Source organism: Corticium candelabrum, chromosome 12, assembly GCF_963422355.1.
Source record: "Corticium candelabrum chromosome 12, ooCorCand1.1, whole genome shotgun sequence".
NCBI classification, from domain to species: Eukaryota; Metazoa; Porifera; class Homoscleromorpha; order Homosclerophorida; family Plakinidae; genus Corticium; species Corticium candelabrum.
Window position 1 is genome coordinate 2,827,983 of NC_085096.1, and position 19,430 is coordinate 2,847,412.

Here is a 19,430-nt window from a genome sequence, read left to right on the forward strand (position 1 = left end):
GGCTGTGGTTTTTCTCAGTTGAAGTAACTGGCAGGCCAGCGACGACAGAGGTAAGACAGAGCACTGCACCTGCAGCCAGTGTCAACAAACATTGTTCTGAATCAACAGACAGGCAGGCAGGGAGGTTGGCAGACAGACGGACGGATGGACGGACAGGCAGGCAGGCAGGCAGGCAGGCAGGCAGGCAGCTAGGCAGGCAGCTAGGCAGGCTGGCAGGCAGGCAGGCAGACAGACAGACAGGCAGACATATTGACAGACAGACAGACAGACAGACAGACAGACAGATTTTAAAACACATTGGAGAAGACGCTTGTCAGTACAACTTCAGCATTGCAATGCCTCGGTATTGGCTAGAAAGATGATCAGAGTAACATATGGACAGAATACTGACCAGAGTTTAGATGTTGTTCAACTTTCAATTCAGTAAACTAAATTTCGGTTTGTAGACTCCATAGGGGAGCTTTTTAATGCTAATTGTTATTTGTGTAATTGTAATTGTAGTTGTGACACTTGCTGTTCATTAGCTGTTACTTTAGTTTCACCTGTATTAGCTTTGATGTATAAAAATATATGAAAATTTGACAGACAGACAGACAGACAGACAGACAGACAGACAAACATTTGGTAGTTCATTAATTGCTTTGCGGTGATGGACAATATTTAGCTTGTACTAGCAGTTGCAATATGCAAATATATGTATTGACAGACACACAGACAAACAGACAGACAGCAGACAGACAGACAGACAGGCTGTTGTCTTTATAAGGTAAGGGAGCTGCAGCATGGCTCAGTGCAACACCATCCTCTGAAAAGTTTGCACTTTCACCTAGTAAATTTACTTTGGCTACTTCGATGAGGTTGGGCCTTCTTGTAAATTATCCAGAATGGATCAACAAGTGTGATTGAGGAAGACCATTAGAAATACATGGCAAAGATGCAGATGGTTTCATCTTATAACTTGTAAAACTGATGGGGCCAGTATGGACTCACGACTCGATGATATGTCTGTATGGTCAGAATGTTCAAGTTCACTTCACTTACCACACAAATGTGAATCTAGAGACAGATATGTGAATTCCAACAACCGCCCAGATATTCTTGTGGCTGATTCTGAAACTGGTCCAAACATAGAACTTGATGCAATGGAGATGGCGGTTTTCAATTCAACTGCAATGTTGCAATGCAAGTGTGCTGACAAGAAAACTCTTGATGATCGGTTCTGGACCTAAGACCCTTAGAAGAAACACTGACTTTGCACAACTTGTAGTTAAGAAGCTTCTTTTTAAGTTTTATCCCCCCTTATGGGGCTAATGTATTGTGTGTGTGTGTGTGTGTGTGTGTGTGTGTGTGTGTGTGTGTGTGTGTGCGTGTGTGCGTGTGTGCGTGCGTGCGTGCGTGTGTGTGTGTGTGTGTGTACACACAAATCTCAAATTTCTCCTCTCCACGACCACGTTTCATGATAGGACCTACCTTAAAAAATCGTTTCCGTGTCCGACTACATATGAGTCTAAGAAGGATTCGTGCAAGTGACCAAACCGCGGCAAAACGCTTCATGAACTTTCGTCGCCCCATCCTTTTGTATTGTAGCTAGGGATTGTGTGTACACGACAACCAAGAAACACCTTCAGGAGTTGAATGCCACCTACAGTCAACTATTCACACGTGCCATACTGCAATCAATCCTTTACTACACTGTGCTGCATCTAACACTGTTGATAGTCAATGTTTGCTGATATCAATTTCTATGTCAGTAAATACCATACCACTGTCGTTACAACGGAACTGAGTGCATACCTAGACTGTACATTTCAATTGTCTTGATCACGATCGCAAAACGACGACTACCTAGACCAGGCCTCTAGACGTAATCTAAACTACCAGGAAGTTTGCATGGTTACTTCCATGACAGCTAGGGTTTCAACAAAAACGTACGGTATTGTCTAGCTAGGACTCGGCGTTTCAGTAGACGGTCTGAAAACTCCGTCGGACGTGTTACTCACAAACGCGAGGCGCCTACGGATGCCGTACAACTAGTATTAGTTTATGGTAAATCGCGGTTTCACTGACTAGGCGTATGTGTACAGCTCACCCTAGAAATACACGCCCCCAGATATAACTAGGCATGCGTATTCGATCTCAGGCCTGTACACACACTAGGTCAGGAACCAGGCGCGGTCCGAACGTTTTCTTCTACACCGATGGCTGCTGAGGGAACAGCAGTGGACCCTAGGTGGAAACGGATGTTGCAGTGTCATTCCATCCGTACCACTCTAATTGAAAACTTGAAACCACTTCAGAACGATCTTCTTAGTCGACTTTTTCGTGACGGGCTTCTTCCTGACCGGGAAACAATACAGTTCATTGCGTCAAATGGCTCAGAAACGGCTAGTGCTACGAAACTTTTAGATGTTCTTCAAAAACAAGGAGTCGGATCGTTCGACAAGTTCTGTGACGCTTTACTACAAGCTAATGACAGTTTAAACGATCTACGTCCTCTAGAAAGGCTGCTCCGCCCAGGGCCCCGAGAAGATTATGACCCAAGGTTAGATTTGATCGATGGCGAGCAATCTGACGATGGTTACTAGGGTTATGCTGTTTATTTGTATTTGTATTTGTATTTCGTTTACTACGGAAAACCCTCAACTCAGCGGTCGAAACCAACTCAGCGGTCGATTTTCCGGGTACGGTATGAAGCACACATACATGAATATTTACGCCAACATACATATTATATAGTCTAAGTGAAACATATCTAATATTTTAGAACACATGGATCTAGTGATGATGATGATGCTGATTCATTGTACGAGAGAAAATTCTTCAGACACAGGAGTCACGTTCCACCAGGTATGGTGCAAGATTACTATACTAACAATATTAGAACTAATTATATAAATAAACGTGGGTACTACCTACAAAGACCTTATTCTACTGACAAGGCTGGTAGCCAGAGTAACAGCTAAGTCAAAACTCATCAAACAATCAGCTGTGGCTACATCCAGCAGCTTATTAGGTACTAAAGGAGTCATTCATTCATTATCATAGAACGTGCGTAATAGTGATTGTAGCATAGGACTCAAAGATTGGTAAGAATAAATGTAATTAAACTCGGGACACAACAAAGAAAACATGTATCCGTTAGCCCGCTATCCAAATGACTGAGCTGCCCCGCCTATGAAACCCCGAATGCTACATCATCTCCCTCCTTTCTACGCAAAACACAAAATTTACAGCACTATGATTATATCAGTTCTATAGCCTCTCTACACTCTTCACTCTCCATATCTTGTAGGTGGTATCGCCTTTGTAGTATGCTGACTCCTTCTTGGCTGCTCTACTCCTGTGGCAACTTCAGGCGCACTCAACTCGTCTTCAGTACCATCGTCTAAGGACTCAGGCTCTGTGTCACTGCTAAATTGATCCTCTCGTTTGTTGTCTCTATTGCTACCTGCGACGTCTCTAGGCTCTAGATCTGGTTCATCTTGTACTAGCTGCTGGGTTGGTAGTTGATTTGACCATGGGTGCAGTCTCAAGTGATCCATGTGAACCTTTTGTCTTACTCCCGTGTCTGTATACTGTACTGTATAATACCTCTTCCCCAAGACTTGTACTACTCTGGTGTTTCTCCACTTTGGCATCTTTGCGTGACCTACCAACACCATATCATATGGTCTAATTGCATTTCTCTCACTCGCTGTTTAGTCGTGACCTCTCTTTTGTTTTGCTTGAGCCTTTTCCACCGTTTCCTTCAAAGTCTTGGTCAACACTGAGGACTTTTGTGGTGGCTTTAGTAAATCCAGTTGACATCGCAGATCCTTATTCATCAGGAGCTTTGCTGGAGAAACATTTGTAGTACTGTGGCTGGTATTTCTGTAGACTGACAAAAAATCTGTCACTACCTCTTCCAAACTTGCCTTTCCACTCTCCATGCCTTTCTTGATTGCTCCTTTCAACGTTTTAACAAAACGTTCCGCTTGCCCGTTGCTTTGGAGATGGTAGGGAGGTAATAAGGTATGACGAATACCTTGTTTCTTACAGAAAGTTCTGAATTCTGACGACACGAATTGTGGCCCATTATCTGACACGATTTGCTTTGGAATACCAAACCTTGCAAAGATGTGACGAAGTTGAGTAATGGTTTGGCTCGCTGAAGTTGCTCCCTCGGGTAGCTGTATTACCTCAGGCCATTTTGAGAACGCATCGACCACAACAAACCACATTTTTTGCAAAATGGTCCGGCAAAATCAATGTGAATTCTTGTTCAATGGCACTCAGGAAACTCCCATGGATGTAAGGGTACTTCTGGTGGTCTATCAGCATGCACAGCACAATGTTTACAATTTTGGGCCATACTCTTTATATCTCTGTCGATACCTGGCCACCATATGAACCTCCGTGCAAGTTTCTTCACCCTCTCCATACCAACGTGTCGTTTGTGCAATTCTGATAGTAACTGCTCCGTTATTGCCTTTGGAACCACTATTCTAGGATCTCTGCATGTTTTAGTATACATCCGTCACACACTGACAACTGATGCTGGCATGCAACAAAATCCAAAAGAGCTTTGGTCTTAACTGCTGAAGGCCAGCCGTCATTGATGTATTTCATAACTTGTTGAAGAGTGCGATCCTGCTTTGTATATCTTTGTAGTTGATCAAAAAGAATTGGTCCATCTTTGATGAATTGAGATTCCATTGCGGCTATATATCTTTCTGACTGATCTTCGTATTCATTTGTCTGTTCAAAATCCTCGTCATGTCCAACTGGGAGACGGGATAGACAGTCTGCAATCCCATGTTCAACTGATCGCCGGTATTGAATTTCATAGTCATACTGTGATAACTGGAGTGCCCAGCGAGCAAGGCGCTCACTTGTTTGGGTAGGAGTTGTCAGTTTGGTAGGATCAAAAACTGTCAGTAATGGTCGATGGTCAGTTCTGAGAACAAACTTTCTACCCAGTAGGAAATGTTGAAATTTTCTAGTCCCAAATATTATGGATAACGCCTTCAATTCTATCTGAGAATAATTTTGTTCAGCTTTTGTCAAAAACTGTGACGCGTACTCCACTGGATGCTCTTTCCCTTCTGTAACTTGGAACAAACAACTCCTAAGCCTTTTTCGCTTGCATCACAGGCTAGTCCCACGGGAAGAGACATATCATATTTTGCCAGTATTGGTAGAGATGTTAACTCTTGTTTCACTCTTTGAAAAGTACTTTCTTGCGTTGATGACCAGTTCCATTTTGTATCTTCTTCAGCATTTCATTTAGAGGTGGAGTATGGCTAGACATATGTGGAAAGAATTTTCCAAAATAATTAACCATGCCTAAGAATGATCGTAACTCTGACTGGTCTTTAGGTGCTTTCATCAATTGTATTGCCTTACCTCTTTCATTTGATACTCTGATTCCTGAGCTGTCAATCATATGTCCCAAATATTGCACAGATGGTTGACAGAACGATCATTTGTCTCTTCTAATACGGAAACCATGGTGCTGTAACTTTTGAAATACTTGGGACAAATTCTGCATGTGTTCTTGTTTATCTTTTCCTGAGATAAGAATATCATCCATATAGATGCAAATTCCTCTCACGCCTTTCAAGACTTTGGCTATTGTTCTCTGGAAAATGGCAGGCGCTGAACTGATTCCAAACGGTAATTGTCTATATTTGAACAGTCCTTTGTGCGTGTTAATCAGCAGCCACTTTTGACTTTCCTTGTCCACCCGTAACTGGTTGTAAGCATCCTTCAGATCAATCTTGGAGAACATTTTACCCCCAGCTAGGGAACTAAACATCTCTGCTGGTATAGGGATTGGATATTGATCAACTACCATAATCCGATTGAGGGGTTTAAAATCACCGCATATCCTGATATCACCGTTCGGTTTAACAATGTTCGCTGTTGGAAAAGCACATAGAGCGATGTTAACTGGTTCTAATACATCGTTTTTCACGTTTCTTTCCAATTCCTTCTCGATCTGTGCCCGAAGATGCATAGGAGGTCGCCGGAATGGACAAACCTTCAAATCCGCCTCTGGTTGCACAGAGATGCCCACAATCTCACTGCAGCAACCCAGTTCATCTGTAAATAATTCTGAGAACTGCTGTAATAGTTTCTCCACTGGTGCTGCAATCTCACTTGATTCTGTCAACATTACACCACCATGGTTTCCCATAGCTTTATGATAGTCTATGCACACTGTCGCCATCCCATCCTTTTTCACCCAAACCATTCCCAGCAGGTTTGAGCCTGTTCCTTGTTTCACGTAGAATTGAATAGGTGCAAGGTTGTTGCAAAATCTAACCTGACCTGTCATCATGCCCTTAAATCTCATGATTTGACCTGAAGCATTTCGTAGCTGCTCCCTCTCCTTACTCAATTTGGGCTGTCCCAATGTATTCCACGCTATCTCATCCATCAAGGAAACGTCCGTTCCTGTGTCAACTCTAAAAGTTAAGAAACAGTCATCCACTCGTACCTTCACTTCAAGTTTCCTTAATGTATCACGAACAGTTTCTGCACAGTAAACATTCTTTGTGACAGAGTCAATGCAATAACTTGATTCTTCATCCTCCTGAGACCAGCTTTCTTCTAAATCTACCATCTGGGAGTTTCGAGCTTGTTGTACCTTCTTTGTTCTCTGAATTACATCTTCTGGTTTAGCAACTTTGCCACGCCTAAATCCCAATGATTTTTCTTGGTTCTTTGCCGTCTTCTTCGTATATTCCCATTGGTAGTGTCCTTCTTCTCCGCATTGAAAACAGACAAACCCTCGTCTGGCCTGCTGACGTTTATTGTAAGGTTTGCCTTCCTTCACATATTTTCTTCCTTGTAGATGACAAACTTTCCCTTGCGATTCTGTCATTGCCTCGCGTGTTGCCATAACACTATCTCTTGCTCCTTCCAACGTCTTAGCTAGGAGAATCACTTCATCCAATGTTTGCATCAGTAAGTCTTCTTTCTCATACATCTTTTGTAGAGTAGAGTCATCTTTAAGCCCTGCCACAAAAATGTCTCTCAATCTGTCTTCGTATTCTCCTGCCTTGAATGAACAATTCGTTGCGATTCGTTTCAATCCTTTGGCGTACTTCTGTACAGCCTCTTCTTCCCGTTGAATTCGCCGATGTAATTTCACTCGTTCTACAATTGCATTGCACTTACGCTGGAAGAACATCTGAGTCTTCTCAATAAGTTGTTCGACATTGAAGTCTGTGATTTCCCTTGGCAGTACCACGTTCTTCAGACGCATACGTATACCTTCGTCTAGACTTTTCAGAAATAAACTTCTGTGAGTGTCTTCCGTGATATTGTAATCTGTAACAGCTAAGTCCAGGTAGAACTTGAACGAATTTGTATTCCAACTCTTGAAACGCCGACACGAATCCTGACTCGCGTCTTCCTTGAACGTACCAATTGACCTGGCAAGTCTTTCAAAATCCTTGAATCCAAGAACCGGTTTCGAAGCCATCTGTTCGCAGTGCCAGTTATAGCATAGGACTCAAAGATTGGTAAGAATAAATATAATTGAACACAAGAGACACAACAAAGAAAACCGCCTATGAAACCCCCGGATGCCACAGTGATGTGATTCCAAAAACTTGGGTATCTATTATATGTATGGCAAACACTCCTCAATCAGGAACTCAGTGGAAACATCTCATTGGAAACTGTAATGTCCGTTACTGATGGTATGTATAACTATGTCTGCATGCTTAGTTTTGGTGACACTAGGCATTTTTGATGCCACACACATGCACGCACGCACGCACACACACACACACACACACACACACACACACACACACACACACACACACATGCACTTTTTAGTTAGTAGACAGTTTACACAATAAATCATCTGGATGCGTCTAAAGCCGTATTGTGTGTGTGTGTGTGTGTGTGTGTGTGTGTGTGTGTGTGTGTGTGTGTGTGTGTGTGTGTGTGTGTGGGCGGGCAGGCGGGCGGGTGGGTGGACGGGCGGGCGGGTGTGTGTGTGTGTGTGTATGTGGTGTGTGGTGTGTGTGAGTAGTATATAGAGTGCCGGTTCTGGACCACTTCGATCTCTCCGATACAAATACCTATTTTTTGTGGTCTAGTTGATTATATATCTGTTATTCTTTTTTTTTGTTTTTGCATGCACAAGACTTACAACATGGCAGAAGAGATCATAGAACACATCACTGTTTATTAATAGGATTTGGATTTATCCATAAAAAATGCGATTTGATGAAATATTGGTTGTTTATAGCATTTCTCACTCTTCAGTTTTGGTAACAGGGCCGGAGCCGACAGTGTGGAAGTGGTTCGGTTGAAAATTAGCAAGCACACACAGACACACATGTGCAGACAGACACAAAAGATATTTTGTCGTGTTACATAGTAAAGTATAGTGACAGAATACAACGTCTTAAGCGACGTGGTAGTGAAAAGGTGCCCAGGTATGAAGCCTTGCATTGGGGCTGTGCAGAGTACAATGCAGCAGACTGTTCTTAGACTCCCAGAAGGGTTGATCTTGTAGGAAGCAAAAGTTCATAGGGGATGAGGCATTAGAGGGTGGTGACGGAAGCAGCACCATTTGGTTCCACTTACTAGCTGGTAGTCTAAACCCGGAATGAACATGTCTACAAACTGCATGCGTTCAGACTGCGGGGCTGCAGGCACTTGCTATATGGCTGTCTCAGAATGATTAAATAATAACTTATTCAATCAGCTATGCCCTATTTTTGGAAGAAGCCGGGAATGGTCTGTTGGTGAAAGTACAAATAGTAAAAAGTGGTCCAATTGAAACCGGACCATATAACAAGACCAGCGGTTACGTCCCTGGATAATCTTGAAGATAATTGTCATTTTGTAGACATTTGTGATTTTGTTAATTTATTGTAGTTTCTACATTTATGGAGTCACCATACCTCGTGAGATTTCCATCAGAAGTACATACTTTTCACAACTACCAGGTGAATGAACAAAACTGTAGCTTACCATATACCAAATCGGATACATTTAAATATGGGCGTGACTCCAGTATCCTGCTTTTGCACATGATGTCTTGTGACTACTACAACGTCTCCTACTACTCCAACAACTTCTGCAGACTGTTCCGATTGGTTTAAATGGAGGCTCTAGGGCGAGGGGGAGCGTTGCGACTGGTGGGGCGGAAGCACCCAGCTGGAAGTATACTGTACCACCCTTGCTGGTGTTGCCAACAGTTGAGACAAATTCATAGGGGCAGTAGCACTCGCTTCTAGCGGTCAGTGGAAGGTGCAGTCGGCAGGCGGTGTTACGTATAGTCTGTGCTGCGGTGGTTGGGGAGATACTGGAGTCGCTCCTAAATATGTATTGAAACATATTGACTTTGTACTGTTATAACAGCTGCAGGTGGTATGTGTACTGTCAACTACGCTGACTATAATATTTATACCATTTGCCTTGTACTCTTTCAGTCTATTTTATAGCAGCATAATTAGTTGCAATTATAGGTTTATAATTATAGGTTTTGCAATTATTAGCTTTTATAGGTTTGTTGTCATCTTGCTGCCAGTTATAACATGAAGCTGAAGATTCAGTAACATGGTTTACTGATATTGCAGTTTTGTCACGAACTGTATGTTGTTAGTACTTATCAAGTGACTGTGGCTACTTGCAACTTTGAATAGTTCCAAGAGTTATGGTCACAAGGGTGCAATTAGTGTAGTTGACTGTATATCACCTGTGCAAGTTTTAGGTACTAATTCAGTAATTGTTTTCTTTTTGCCATCCCTTTTACATTCTAGACATCTGTCGAAGCAAGATCTGCTTTTGTAACACAGAGGAAAGGTATGGAGGCAAAGGTTGTAGAGTTGCGAAAAGACATCAAAGATCTAGAGAAATTGGGAGAATCTCTAAGGAAGACAAATGAAGCTCTTTTGCAGCAAAATCAAATTTTGGAGTTTAGTATACAAACTCTGAAGAAAATGCATCAGATAGAAAGTGAGATAGACATTTGAATAATAAAAAAGATGCTTTTGCAACAAGGTTTTTACAGATCAGACTGAACAACAACTACAGTTTCACACAACAACAGCAGATAAGGAAGCACTACGACAGACTGTTGATGACCAACGAAAACAAAGTGCTGCAACAGAGCAGAGACTTCAGGTTATTTATTAATTTTTTTGAATTTTTGAATGGAACTGCAGTGTTCGAAAGTTCTTAAAATGTTTAGTCACCAAATTTGTGGTGTCCTCGGAGTCCTGACCATACAATGTTTATTGCGTTACGTTGCCAGTGCGTTTGCGCAGTGCTTCCTAGATAAGAAAGGGGTGGGGCTGGCAATGAGAAACTATATCAATGAAAGGGAGCACTAACAGCAGTGAACCCTAGGCGATGAGAAATTGACCCCTTTCCTGTTCCGGGTAGTTTGGTTGTACAGTAGAATTGCTTCCAAACGCACTGCAAAGCAGGTAACTTACTGAGGCGTCTGTTCCCAGAAGACCCAACGATTGATTTTAGCCTCAACAACGAGGCACAGGTGTACCTACTCCAATTGCAACAATGCCTAAGGTTATCAACAGTCAAACAGTTGCTGCACATGTACTTTGTACTTGCAAGCATGCACAAGTTAATTAACACCACCTGCAGGTCACTAGAGGCAAGCATCCCAATACTTGTTTATACAGATGGCCCGAGTCACACAAAACACTTGTTTATACAGGTTGCTGAGAAAGGGCAGGCAGTCTTATCATCAAACTGTAAATCACTTGGGCGCTGTGTCATAGGCTACTCTCTGTTCACTATGACTTTGAAGGTACACTCGAAAGTTATGATCAGTAATCAAAATTGGAACGTCTTGCGTGACTCTGCCTAGACTGGCGGACAAGCTCCAACAACCATATGTTGAGATTACATGAGTGCTACACTGTACCAGTGAACGCACTATACATTCCAAAGCTGTTTACGTGGTCGTTTTCGTCTGAGTCGCTACTTCCGGTGAGACGACTACTGTAACCCTTGCTATGCCTAGGGTTAATTACAAAGTGGCTACTTCAGCCAGTTTTGATACAAATAAGGTAGTTAGTTGAACATTGTTAATTGAATTGCACTTACTATCAACAGTTATGTACATGTCCACTAAAGGAGAGCCTTTGTAGAGTGTAAGGAGTCCTTTTCTGAGTTTATAAGCAAGATAATGTTTACTATTGACACAGGTGCATTCCTTCACTAAATTGCTTTCTGTGGTAGATATCTCTGATGTTCTTTGGCTACTACTATAGGCAGCCCTAGTACTCTAACACTTTCTTGACTATGATATCTAAACTGAATCAGCACATCATGATGGCCTTTCGAATGATACTGCTAGAGAGTAGCTTGATCTGGAAGAGTTAGACTTTTGTAAGGTTGGCTGGCAAACCTGCCTAATTGGCTGATCAATTCAATTAATTAAGTAGCATCTGTTTATCTAGCACCTGCCATGCATTTGTGCTTGCTGTTTATGAAACTGATCTCTCCATAGGCACAAAATATCACTCTAAACTTGTTATCACGCTTTTTACAACACACAGCTGTGATTCTGTTACACTCATACAGACATGCTAAGAGGGCCTCTAATCCTGTTACACTCATACATACGAGTCTCACACAAGGTTTGGCGACTAAAGCCTGGTTCACAATACACCTCATGTCGCGTCTTGTCAAACGGGGCCGCAAATTGTAAACAAGCTTTGTTCCTATTCCAGAATCAGACGACGCAACGCGATGTATGGTCTTTTGTATATTGTGAACCAAGCTTAACCCGGTAAAGTCTGATTGCCGAACACTGGAACTGACGTTGTGGTATTTCGGATACTGCAGCAATCTTTTTTAGCTTTATTTGAGCACTTGTTGCTATTTGTTGTGATGCATGTTTACTAACAGTATCTAGCAGCTGAGCATGTACGTGGTGTATAGTTTAATGGTATTCATGCATAGCAGAACCAGTGACGCAAAGAGAACGTGATAATACAAACTAGCTTTTAGTCAGCTGAACACATACAGTAGGCTGTAATTTATAGTGTTATTGAAGTGGTGACTGTTTGTTGTTTGATTCGAAAGGGTTATTTGAGTGTTGCTGACACACCATGTGTTGAAACTTCAGAAACACTTCAGCAAAATGAAAGGAAGTTGGAGCAGTCCAATTTTCCTGTTTGCTCAGATGAGCAGACATTTGAAAGATCATATATATATGAAGGTTTGGGTAATCTACAGTTGTTTTGATTAGTCTAGTATCTATTTGTTAGAATCTAAGCGATGTAGGCTGTCTTGCCACTACTGTCTGTTCCCCATAAGTGTGAACTTAAAAATCTTCAAACTCAACTGTTTTTTGGACTTTTGCAATGACCTCCTATGGATAGAAATTGCTAGGTCTGGCATTTCTATTTATCATATTATCTAAGTCCTACAAAGGAAATGGAGGGATAATATTTTTGCACATCAAGAAGCCAAACAGAGCAATGGTTATTATCCAATTATCTTGTAAGACCAACTGATCACCAACTGGAGCCATTTAACATAATTAGTGTAACATAGGTCCAACTGGAGCAGCTGTTAGTGCTCTAATGAGCACACCTAGTGTGACGTCTACTTCATTACTCACTTCCGAGTTCACACTTACAGAGGAATAGACAGTAGTCCTTGGACCAGTTTAGCAAGTAAACTGATTAAGGATTGACTTGTTTCCACCTGCACTAAACCAGTTGTGTGTGTGTGTATATATATATATATATTCTAAACCTAACCTACTTTTTGGAAACCTGGTTTGTAGTACTATAGGTTTAGCAAGTAGTTTAGGTTTACCTGTCACATGACAGTAGTGTGCCTGCATGGGATTGCCCTTGCCTTGGTTATCAAATAAAGGGGAGAAATCAGCAACTACTGCATGTATCTAGATGCTGAATTTGGTGTCTCAGTGACAACCAACTGTTGCTCTGACTTTGCGACAGAGCAGGCCAATGTGTCGCAGCAAGTGTTGATCCAGGAATACTGCAGTGCACCATTCCAATACAAATTTGTTTGAATACTTCGCACATTTCTGGATGCACAAGTCTCTATTGGAAACAGTTGCTTTCTTGAACTGGTTTAGTTTATGAACTCGTTTAAGCTAAACTAGTTTAACGTGGATCTAGTGAAGACACAGTGACAGAGCTTTGCTCACAGACAGTACAGTAGTTTGTTTGTCTATACAATTTCGTGTCACTTATCTGACCCCCTGGGAATGGACCCTGTTGGATAAGTGAATCTGTTGGATAACTGAAGCTGTTACGAACTCAACTATTGTTCATATTATACAGCATTTTTTCCACATTAGGTATACTGAATGTAGATGTGAATTTAAACGAACCAAATGTCTTATTGATCTAGAGATAAAAATTATACTTTTCATGATTAATTGTAAATTTATATAATATGCAGGATGCGTTATTTGTCATATCATCACTGACGTGGCAAGCTTGACCTGTTGGATAACCGGTGTGTTCGATAAGTGAATGTCAGATAAGTCACATGTGGCTGTATGTTGATTTTAGATTTATTTTGTTTTGAGGGAAACATGGTTACTGGAAGTAGCCAGAAACAATTATGATTTGAAGTTTGTTAATTAAGGTCTTGGTTTTTCATTAACTTAATTGGTGATTGGTGGACAAGAGTGAAATTATATATACAGTACGGATTTAATGCTTTTGTGGTCTTCTAGATGAGAGAGAATTTGCATCGCTTGCCAAGTGAAATCATTGTTTTTTCCTCTTATGTCTGATCTAAAAAATAGTTTTGTGTGTTTTATATCTAGTATCTGTTGCAATGAAAAACAATGGGTAATATAGCTCTAACAGTGACTTTAGTATGCAGGAGCTATGTATACCTATAGCACTCATATGTTGGAAGAATAGAATAGTTCATGTGTCTGTCTGTTTTGTGTGTGTCTCTGTGTCTGTCAAATCAGTCTATTAGTCTGTCAGTCTGTTTGTCTGTTAGTCTGTTTGTTTATTCGTCTGTTTTTCTGCCTGTCTGTTTGTCTGTCTGTCTGGTTGTCTGTCTGTTTGTCTGGCTGTTTGTCGTGATCATGTACAGAACAGATGGATAGACACATACAGCCACACAGACAGGACAAACATATTTAGAACAGAGTAAATCTAATGCAATACTAAAGCTAAAGGAAAGTTATATGTCAAAATACCACTTTGCAAGGCTAAAAGCTGCTGTCTAAAAGATGTACTGTTTCAAAAAAGTATTTCTATCTGTACATTTGTTTGCCTGTTTTGTTGTTGTTTGTCAAAGTGCATTAAATACAATTCTGTATTTAGTGACCATCGATACTGCTGTTGAAGATCTGCTCGGCAGTCTTCCTAGTTTGTGTATAGTTGAAGTGTGCAAACTGGTAGACCAAACTGCAAGTTCAGATGACTGGGATTTTCTCTGTTCACAGTTAGTAGGTGGTTCAGTTGATGAAGAGCTGCTTCTTCGGGATACGGAAGAGAGTTCCACGCTGGCTCTCTTGAATCGGTGGTGCAATGAGAAGTTACGGTCTGAAGCAACAGTTCAGCACCTAATTGATGCACTGAAGTCAGCCAACAGAAATGATGCTGTTATGGTCATGGAGCAGTACTGCAAGGTAGCTGTGTACATCAATGTTAATAATTTGCAGTAATAGCAATGAGTGCGCCATCTAGTGTAATTATTAGATATTTTTACTGTTGAACGTACCTCAATGTAAGAAGCTGAACTAAGTTGCAGCAGACTTACATTGTATGCATCTATTAGGTTGATCAGCTAGAGTGGCTAGATTAGAGTGTAAGTCTACTATTATTGCTACAATATGGCTGACAATACTTATGAGTAGACACCATTGACTATTGCCAGACTTAGAGTACGTCGTTAGGTTATTAGCAGACATGTATTTTAATGGATGATGAAATTAGAGTTTTATCTTCTGCTTTCACTAGCCTTCAAATGACTCGGTATCTCCAACTCTCATTGGCCCCAAATTCGAGATGGAAATAGATGAAGTCAGATCAATTAAATTAGACTTGGGATATGGGAAATACATCAAGCTACTTCAGACATTATCGGTCAAGCAAACAATTGGAACACAAGGCGCTCTTCTATGTGGCCCAAGAAGAGAGCAGTTTGTCGTAATTCCTTCATCAGCTTTGCAAAGTGACACAGAACTTGAAGCTCGATTTTACGATGTTACTGAATCGGTTGGACTGGACAGCTCAATGTTTGGGACGAGTATGCTGGAGATTAGTCCACATGGATTCGAGTTTAAAAAGCCTATTGAGATACTAATGCGTCATAATCTGTTTGTTGAGGGTAGCAGCAGTAAGGTTACAGTTCTGTACAGCGGTGGTAAACCAACAGACAATTATGCCACTCCTCTTTGTCAGTTCACGTCAGTTAATGAGACTGGTTTGGCTAATGGCATGACAATGACTCTCTGGGAGGATTTTATCCATATTCAATCTCCTCATATCTGTAGATTTGGTCTGCTTTGTGAAGGCAAGTCTTATATTGTAGTGTGGGCATTATTGTTTACACTTAAAACCCCACACCCTGAACAGCTTGTTGTCGAGCTGTTTCTTACACCAAGACAACCCAAAGACTTTGAAGAATTTAAAAGTGTTTGCTTACCTGGACCTGCATTGGAATTGAGGTGTAGCAAACTGCTTTTGATATCTTGCAAGGAAAGAGAAGATCTGCATATTACTGTTGAGATGCCTTTGAATGCCAATGGTTGGAAACCAATGGGACATTCAGACTTAAGACAGAGCATTCCATATAAAGATATTCAAAAGTGGGTTGTAGATGATCAGTTACATTTTAACACATCGTTTGGTTTTACCAAAGATAGAATGTCAAATATTGATGTGTTTCATTTTGCACCTGTTTTTACATTGAATCGTGTTCGATGCATTCTTTCTCCTTCGAATGTTCAATCAACATCTCATTCAGTTGCAATCCCAATTGTTGGTCAACAAAACAATGTTCCAGGTTACCAATTTTTTAGGTAGTATCTGTTTTCTTTTTGTTAACTAGCTGTTGTTTCTAACTGCTTTGTAGAAGGGTCTGCAATTGTAAGGAATGGTGTACATGGTCTGACACCAATGGATGCCAGTCTATCACAGACTCAAGAAAATTCTACAAATGATTGTACTCATGGTGAATTTGTTTCAAACAACGAACAAGAGACTAATGGCATTGCCAGTACAGGTACATATTAAATGCATGCTACAAAACGTATTGTAACTTGCAAGTTGTGATATGGTTTTGTCTGTTTGTAGAGCTACCTGCTCGTACTGAACATGGATTAACTAACAGTGTTTATCTGTCTCACAATGGAGACACTGGAGGATGTAGATCTTTATCTACTGCATCAGCTGACTTGAGTGCAAGTTGCAGATATTGTAGCTTGGAAAGACCTGTTCTGGACAGTGACATTGAATTTATTGCTGGGTATGCACGTGTGGCTAAGATGTCATTGCTATTGGGTTGGCTGATGTTCCGACGCGATGGCTACTCAATTGAGAATGTTAGAAACAAGATTATGAAAGACGTTATGAATGAACCAGACTGTGTGAAAGTTACTCATATGATAGAAGAGTGGAGGCGCCTAAGAAAACATGAAGCAACTGCAAATGCATTGGTAGAGGTCTGTTGTCATCCTACAATTGGTGGTGACAGGACTTACATTGAATGTTCACTCAAGTCACTTGCTTGTCCTCATAGCCCAGTTTGTGGTAAGCAGCTAAATGTTTAGGTACTTCATTCTATTTACCATACAGTCAACTTGATCAGTGCATTTTGTGTTGTGTTATAATTTTTTTGTATTTGTGTGTAGATGAGAGTGCAATGATAAGCAAGCTGGTTGATCTTAAAGGTATATGCATGTATTACTGAGCTATTTATTGTACTTATAGTACCTAGTATCATTGACGTGAACACAACCATTGGATAATGTGTTGGTTACATGCACAGAGTACAAGTACAGCATGCATGTGTTTTAGGATATTGTCATTTGTCTTGACATTTTGGATTAGTTGTACTGTTTCTGTGTGTTTGCCTGGTCCATTGACGTTTATATAAGAGTTGATTTTACTTGGCATGGAGTTGGATTATTTCTTGATTGTTGTCATGTCTTATACTATACATTTTATATGTGGGTAGAAATAATTGAATACACATTTATAGACATGCATGGCCATTGAGTGATTGCTGCCTTTCTTGATGATATTATTATATTTAAGCTGCAATTTGACAACGACCAAGCTCATTTAGCCAAGTGATTTATAGTTGTATTATTTTTATTATAGCAACAGCTCGACAAAAGGCTTCTGAGTTTGAGTTGTCTCAACTTGCAGATACACTGTGAGTGTTTAGATATGCAGTTACATTCACTCACGCACACACACCCCCACACACACACACCCACACACACACACACACACACACACACACACACACACACACACACCCACACACACACACACACACACACACACACACACACACACACACACACACACCACGTACACAAACAAACAAAAAACACGTATTTATTTATTTATTTGTTAACATTTTAGGAGAAATTGCGCTAAACGTGGTCAACCTGGTAGTTTTTACAAGGGCTTTTCTGACATTCCGGTTGCTGTCTACCAGGAGGTTTGCCTATTGGCTGGTCACAGACCTTCAGCATTAGGAGCCTATCTAGGAGTCACTGAAGAGGACTTGACAACAAAGCCCAAGACTGACATTCCAAGTGAAACAGTACATAACATTATAGACATATGGATTGGCAGGGAAGGGAGGGAAGCTTGTCTGGAGAAGCTGTTACAAGCGATGGACAATATTGGGAGGCTGGGGGAACTCAAAGGAAAACTAGAACAGACAGTACATGACCTGATATGAAATATAGTCATACTACTGTGTTTCTAATTTAGTTAGTTTTTATTTCATGTGTTTATACTTATTGGCTTTTTACTATGGACTTATAGTATTGTTGATTAGGAAATTTTTCTGTTTATTCTTATCTTGTAGTGAGCTGGCTCGATTTATAGATGAGAGCTTTTGTTGAGAGCATTATGCCGGTAGCTGAGATCTCTGTAGTGCATTAATTGTCTACGTCAGTACGTCAACTTAATAGCTGCATACCTATTAACTGAAAATTTATTGCAGTGGTTTATTTAGCTGCAAGTGATGTGTTAACATTAGTTTGTTATTTTTGACTCAAATGTTGCAAACTGATCAAAGGTATTGATTGGTACAGTGTTTCTGTCTTTTATGTGTATACCTGTCTGTCTGTCTGTTTGTGTGTCTGTCTGTCTGTCCAGCTGCCTGTCTGTCTGTCCAGCTGCCTGTCTGCCTGTCTAGCTCTCTCTCTGTCTGCATGTCTGTTTGCCTGCCTGTTTGTCTGTCTGTCTGTCTGTCTGTCAAATTTTCATATATTTTTATACATCAAAGCTAATACAGGTGAAACTAAAGTAACTGCTAATGAACAACAAGTGTCACAACTACAATTACAATTACACAGTCTGTCTGTCTGTCTGTCTGTCTGTCTGTCAAATTTTCATATATTTTTATACATCAAAGCTAATACAGGTGAAACTAAAGTAACTGCTAATGAACAACAAGTGTCACAACTACAATTACAATTACACAGTCTGTCTGTCTGTCTGTCTGTCTGTCTGTCTGTCTGTCTGTTAGTCTGTCTGTCTGTCTGTTAGTCTGTCTGTCTGTCTGGTAATGGTAGTATGTTTTCATAAATGAAGTTAGATACAATAGCAAGCAAAGGCTAAGTACAGTTCACATTCTCCAACTGCTAACAACATGCAAATTAAGTAAAGTAAAGGGACATAGATGACCCTGTTCAACAAAAACTAGCTTAATTCAGAGATGTTGCATGGGAATACATATATTTGCTTATTGCAACTGCTAGTACAAGCTGACTATTGTCCTAACAGAAAAGCCATTAATTAATGAACTACCAATTGTTTGTAATAAGAGTCTAAATCTAATTTACTAGTTCTAGCAAGTCTACACAGTTTTCTTGACAGCACGCGGGCGTTACATTGCTGAAGAGCAACAGAAAAAGCTCGACACCAGAGAGACTTGAATTCTGTGCTGTTCTAGCTTGCAGCCGTATCATCCACAGACAGCTCAGACAGATGATGAAGAAACTTGATGGCGTGCTCACCCCATCTCCCATAATGTTCAAACACTAGAGGTGTACAGTTTGAGTCATTTCCGAATATGTCTACTTCCTTTCCATATTTCTGCAATTTTATCATTTTTCTCATTCGTCTGTCTGTCTGTCTGTCTGTCTGTGTCTGTTTGTCTGCATGTCTGTCTGTCTGCCTGCCTGCCTGCTTGTCTGTTCATCTGTCTGCTTGTCTGCCTGTCTGTCACTGTCTGTGTCTCTGGATACA

At 40.8% G+C, this 19,430-nt stretch overlaps 1 protein-coding gene across 1 annotated transcript; it reads left to right on the top strand.

Annotated features, from left to right (window-relative positions):
* Positions 1–2,220: 2,220 nt before the first annotated feature.
* LOC134188056 (uncharacterized) lies at positions 2,221–18,068 on the top strand. Its single transcript, XM_062656238.1, has 14 exons — positions 2,221–2,542; positions 2,649–2,681; positions 2,765–2,847; positions 8,887–8,957; positions 9,774–9,969; positions 10,025–10,137; positions 12,070–12,205; positions 14,313–14,620; positions 14,952–15,999; positions 16,069–16,218; positions 16,290–16,745; positions 16,847–16,885; positions 17,319–17,373; positions 17,589–18,068. Exons 1-14 carry the CDS (start codon positions 2,241–2,243, stop codon positions 17,911–17,913), a joined length of 3,315 nt encoding a protein of 1,104 aa, XP_062512222.1. The 5' UTR covers positions 2,221–2,240; the 3' UTR covers positions 17,914–18,068.
* The last annotated feature ends 1,362 nt before the right edge of the window (positions 18,069–19,430 follow it).

Bases quoted from the DNA above. Each gene is read 5' to 3' on its own strand.
- LOC134188056 (XM_062656238.1), top strand. From the start codon at position 2,241: ATGTTGCAGTGTCATTCCATCCGTACCACTCTAATTGAAAACTTGAAA. The intron at 2,682-2,764 runs GTACGGTATGAA...CTAATATTTTAG, and splicing joins CTCAGCGGTCGATTTTCCGG to AACACATGGATCTAGTGATG. The intron at 16,219-16,289 runs GTACATATTAAA...GTCTGTTTGTAG, and splicing joins TAATGGCATTGCCAGTACAG to AGCTACCTGCTCGTACTGAA.